Source organism: Microcebus murinus, chromosome X, assembly GCF_040939455.1.
Source record: "Microcebus murinus isolate Inina chromosome X, M.murinus_Inina_mat1.0, whole genome shotgun sequence".
NCBI lineage: Eukaryota > Metazoa > Chordata > Mammalia > Primates > Cheirogaleidae > Microcebus > Microcebus murinus.
In genome coordinates, this window is record NC_134136.1 from 86098132 (window position 1) to 86103603 (window position 5472).

At 44.8% G+C, this 5472-nt stretch overlaps 1 protein-coding gene across 1 annotated transcript; it reads right to left on the reverse strand.

Moving 5' to 3' along the window:
• Window positions 1-307: 307 nt before the first annotated feature.
• LOC142865892 (histone H2B type 1-F/J/L-like) lies at window positions 308-1092 on the reverse strand. Its single transcript, XM_075999398.1, has one exon. It carries the CDS (start codon window positions 1055-1057, stop codon window positions 542-544), a length of 516 nt encoding a protein of 171 aa, XP_075855513.1. The 5' UTR covers window positions 1058-1092; the 3' UTR covers window positions 308-541.
• Between the last annotated feature and the right edge of the window lie 4380 nt (window positions 1093-5472).

Sequence of the window (5472 nt, forward strand, 5' to 3'; positions counted from 1 at the left end):
GGGCCCAGGAGAAACCACAGAACGGGGGGGGGGGGGGGGGGTGGAAAGGACCAGGCCTGCTCCAGACTGCAGCTCTCAGCCCCACCCACACACTCAGACTTTTCAGCTGAGTGGGGCCATTTCAGCCCCTCCCTGGCAGCTTTGCACAGAAGCACCTGGCATTTGTGGAGCCTGAGGGCAGGCTCACCCATCCCAGCTCCGCCCAGCCTCACTCCCCTACCTGCCCCACTGAGGTGGAGAATAAGGACACACCTGGACATCCCAGGGCCCCGCCCACCAGCTGAGGCACCAGAGTGCCTCTCCAGAGGAGCAAGAAATTGAAATATTAAAGAAAAATCAAACAGAACTTCTCAAAATGAACAATTTATTGAGGGAATCACACAACAGAGTGGAAAGCCTCAAAACGAGGGCAGATCAAAGACAGGAAGAATCTGAGGGCTGGAAAATAAACTTTTGAACCAAACAAGTCTCTGAACTGAACACTTGGCCCCGAAGCGGCCTGACGCCGACTGCCAGGAGCACGGGGTGCGGGCCGCGCCGGCTACTGCTGCTCCGGGCCGTCCGGGGTGGCTCTGACGAGAGCCTTTGGGGGCCGCTGCTCCGGCGGGGCGGGGGCGGCGTACTTGCTGCGCGTGTATCTGAGCACGGCCTTGTTGCCCGCGGACACGGCGAACTTGCCCATCTCCCCGGGCAGCGTGAGGCGCACGGCCGTCTGCACCTCTCTGGCGGTGATGGTCGAGCGCTCGGTGTAGCGCGCCAGCCGGCCGGCCTCCTCGGCGATGCGCTCGAAGATGTCGTGGACGAACGAATCCATCACCCTCACGGCCGCAGGGGACAGGCGGAGGTCGTCGTGCACCAGCTTCAGGACCCTGGGGAAGTAGGTGGCGAAGCTGTCGCGGTCACGGCTGGAGCGGCGGCTGCGACGCCTCGGCTGCTTCTGCTTCTGGGTCGTCGTGGCCGATTCAGCCTCTTCAGGTGCCTGGGCCGATTCGGCCTCTTCAGGTGCCTGGGCGCCGGGGCAGGCCTCAGAGGACAGCTCGGACGAGGGCTCGGCCATGGCGGAGACAGCAGTCGGGGCTCTGGAGAAGCGAAGATGGAGGCTTGGGGCCGTTGGGGACCCGTTTTCCCGCGCTGGGCTTCCCAACGTCACGGGCCACGTGGCCATTGACTGGATGGAATGTCACGAGGTGAGCCTATCAGAGAGCCTCGCTGCCCTGAAGGTGATTGGATGGTGCTCCTGTGGCTGGGTGTGGCATGCACCTGTCACTGCGGGCTCCTGCCGTCCTAGGAGCGTCCTGTTGCCTGACTCGGGGAAAGTCACCAAGATGCCCCACACAGCAAGAGGTCATCCGACCATATCAGCTGATTGATGCCACACCATGAGCTTTTGAAAGACATCACAGTAATCTCCAAAACTGTAGTGATTTCAGCTTCAGTTTCTTAAGAGTCTGCTCTCTAGAACCCAAGACCATCATGCCAGAGAAGTGAACTATGGCCACGTTTGGGACATTCCTCAGAATCTATTGTAATCCCTGTCTAAGTCACCCTGACTTGAACAAGAACTCAAGTATGTGGCCTGCAGAGAGCCCTGGGAAGGAAAGGGACCTGGCTGCCCCACTCCTGCCTTCAGTTATGATTACCCCTCACTGAATCTAGAAGAGTTGAAATGGCCAAATCACCGTCTCTGAACAGATAAAACAACCAAAAATTGTTATATTTGAAAAGTATATAAGAGCATTTCATATTTACCAAGTTTAGTACTGTGTCTTAACAATAGTTAGCTTCTAAAAATTGTCCTAGGTGTTAGAAATGGTGAATACACATTAGAGCTATTGCATATTAAATAATTCCTAAATTCTTATAAAATTAATTCTCACAGAAACTTTCTTATGATTAAAAAGGTTATGAATAATATGGAAACGTTTAAAATTTATAAGTATCTATGATAATACATACAATAAGATTTCCTCAATGTTTTTATGTAAAAACAAATTGCACAAGTTGACCCCCAAACAGAAGTAAGAAATTGAGTATTAATCATGATTGATAGAATGGAGAACACAAATGACCTGTCATCCCCCATGGTGAGAATTCCAATGGTGTTTTTCCTTAGATATTTAAAAACCAGCTAATTCAACTGATAACAAAAAATGTCTAATAAGAAAATCAGCCCTGATTATGAGGAGAAAAATGTAATTTTTATTTCAAAATATGAAAAACCAGTGAAGAAATCACAAAAAATTAGAGCATTGCTGTCACTTAACTCCTGTGAGAATGGCCTTTAACATCCCAAAACAACAAATGCTGGAGTGGATGTGGAGAGATTGTAACACTCTTACATTGCTGGTGGGACTACAAATTAGTACAACACCTATGTAACATAATTTGGAGATGCCTCAAAGAGCTAAAAATAGGAATACCAGTTTATCCAGCAATCCTACTACTAGGCATGTACTCAAAGGAATAAAAAATATTCTATAATAAAGACATCTGCATTCAAATGTTTATGGTGGCACAATTCACAATTGCAAAGTTGTGGAAACAACCCAGGTGCCCATCAATACATGAATGGATTAATAAATGTGGTATATGTACACCATGGAGTATTACTGAACTACAAAAAACAATGGCGATCTAGCACCTCTTGTATTCCTGGATAGAGCTTGAGCCCATCCTTCAAAGTGAGGTATCATGAGAATGGAAAAACATGCACCACATGTACTAGCCATCAAATCAGTACTAATCGATCAACACTAATGTGTTCACATGGTAGTAATATTCATTGGGTGCCGATCAGGTGTTGGGGGGTGTAAACTCACAACTAATGGAAGAGGAGAACACTGTATGGGGGAAGGGCACGTTTGTAGCCCTGGCTTGAGCGAGGCAAAGGCATTACATATAACCAATATATTTGTACCCCCATAATATGCTGAAATGTAAAAAGGAAAAATGCCACCTGCAAATAAATATATAGACATCCTACTTGAAATTTTATCAATGAAATCATTCTCAATTTGATGCAAGGATACAAGAGACACGTTCTGGTCCCAGCCACACATAGAAAAAGTCAGCTGACCACATCATCTGATTGATGAAACACTATGCAAATGTTGATGAGAAACCACAAAAACAACCTGAAGTGTAGAAATTTCAACTTTGCCTTTTTGAGACAGACCGACCTTCATAATCCAGGTTCATTATGCCAGGAGAATGATTCTGGCCATGTTGGACCCTTGCTCCTCTAACTCAAAATCCACTTTTGTCCTGGGCTGAGCCATGTAGCTTAAGCAGGAATTACTTGACATGGTGACTGGAGTGCTCTTGGAAATCAAGGGATATGGCTGTTCAAATACTCGTTTGGATTCTTATCAAAACTCTCAGTAGGCCTGGGGTGGTGGCTAAGGCCTATAATTCTAGCACTCTGGGAGGCTAAGGCAGGTAGATCTTTTGAGCTCAGGAGTTCGAGACCAGCCTGAGCAAGACTGAGACCCCATCTCTACCAAAAATAGAAAAAAAAGAAATATCTGGTGCAGTGGCATGCGCCTATAGTATCAGCTACTCGGAGGCTGAGGCAGAGGATCACCTGAGCCCAGGAGTGTGAGGTTGCAGTAAGCTTTGATGATGCTACTGCACTATAGCCAGGGGAACAAGACAGACTCAATCTCAAAAAAAGAAAAAACAAGAACAACAATAAAAAATGAGAAAGCAAAGAAACAACAGGGAAAGAACCACACCAATTTCCTCCACTATCTCCAAGGCTGAGCATTCCAGGAAGCTCAAGTGGTTCATCCTAGGTCACTCCCATATTTTGGCCATGGCAAGTCCTTCATTGCTGAGCCAGTGACAACTGGGGCAGGAGCTGCTCGCATGAGATGCTTTCATCATCCATGTGATGCAGTTTGACAGTATTCAGTTCTGTCTTGGTTTTTTTCTCCTTCAGCATAGCAATAAGCATTATTGCAACTGTTTTATACTGTAATTGTTTTTTATTTACTCCTATTTGTTAATTTATTCTATTTCCATTCTTTCTTATATCTCGAACCATCTTCCTATGATCATATTCCATCTTTTTAAATGACATTCTTGAGAAACTGCTTTAACATGATGTCTGTTGGTATAAACACAATGGATTTTCACATCTGAGCTTGTGAGTTAGTTTCTGCAGGAAGCTGACACTGAGATGGAATTTAGTGTGCAGGAAAATCATTCAGGAGCCACGGCTGAGGGAAGGACAGAAGGAGGCAGATGTGGGCAGAGGGAGAAATGCATCTCTCATGCATGGCCAACAAAAGCCTCTTCTGATCCCATGAGGAACTATGAAGATGAGAGGCTCATTAGAGGGGATGGTCACGCTGAAACTCAGACTTGTTGGGGGAAGCGGGGGGAAAAGGCATTTTTTGAAACCTTAAAATTTGTACCTCCATAATATGCCAAAATTTTAAAAAATGGCAAAAAAAAAAAAAAAAGAGGCTCATTAGAGTTATTTCACACTGGGCAGAAATAGCCAGGTCTTTACCCTCCCTCCACAATCAGGCAGTCAGTAGGAGCCATGTAGGGAAGCGCGTGTGTGAGCTTAGGTAAGGCAGTGCTAAAAGCTGACGACTGGCACCTGATTGTGCCCCTAGCAGCTGCAAAAGGAAGTCTGTCCTTGACGGAGTATGGTGCATCTGAAAGTCTGTAATAGACTCCTCCTTAAATGATAGTTTGCATACATAATTGCACACATAGAATGCAATACAATATGGATAGCTCTTTTCTGTCAGACCTGCTTTTGGTTTCCATTTATGGATATAAGAAGTTTGACTGTCATTTTATTTGTTATTCCTTTACAGGCTATGTGTTTTTATTTATATTATTTTCAATTAACAAATCATAATTTTATCACACTTATGGTGTACAAATGATGTTTTCATATATGTGTAAAATGTGGACTGATTAAAACAAGCTAATTCACATATACATCACCTCACATACCTGGTATATTTTGTGGTGGTACATTCATAATTTACTCTTAGTTATTTTGCAATGTGCAACACATTATTATTGACTATAGTCATTGATCCTGCTGTGCAATAAAACTCAAAATTTATTCATCCTATCTGAAAGTTTGTACCATTTTACTAGTAATTCCCTGTCTCCTCATGCCTTGACCTCCGCAACTTCGCCCGACAGCCTCTGGTAGTTATCATTCTACACTCTACTTGTATGAATTTAACTCCTTTCACATTGCACATGTAAGTGAGATCGTCTGGTATTTGTCTATCTGTTTCCGGCTTGTTTCACTGAGCATAATCTCCTCTAGATTAATGCATGTTGTTTTAAATGACAAAATTTTGTTCTTTTTAAAGAATGAATAGTATTCCAGTGTGTGTGTGTGTGTGCGTGTGTGCCATTTGTGTGTGTGTATGTGCCATTTGTGTCCATTTGTGTGTGTGTGTGTGTATGTGCCACATTTGCCTCGTCCAGTCATCT

What these genes read in the sequence shown, in the direction of transcription:
- LOC142865892 (XM_075999398.1), bottom strand. Translation starts at nt 1,057, where the DNA reads ATGGCCGAGCCCTCGTCCGAGCTGTCCTCTGAGGCCTGCCCCGGCGCC.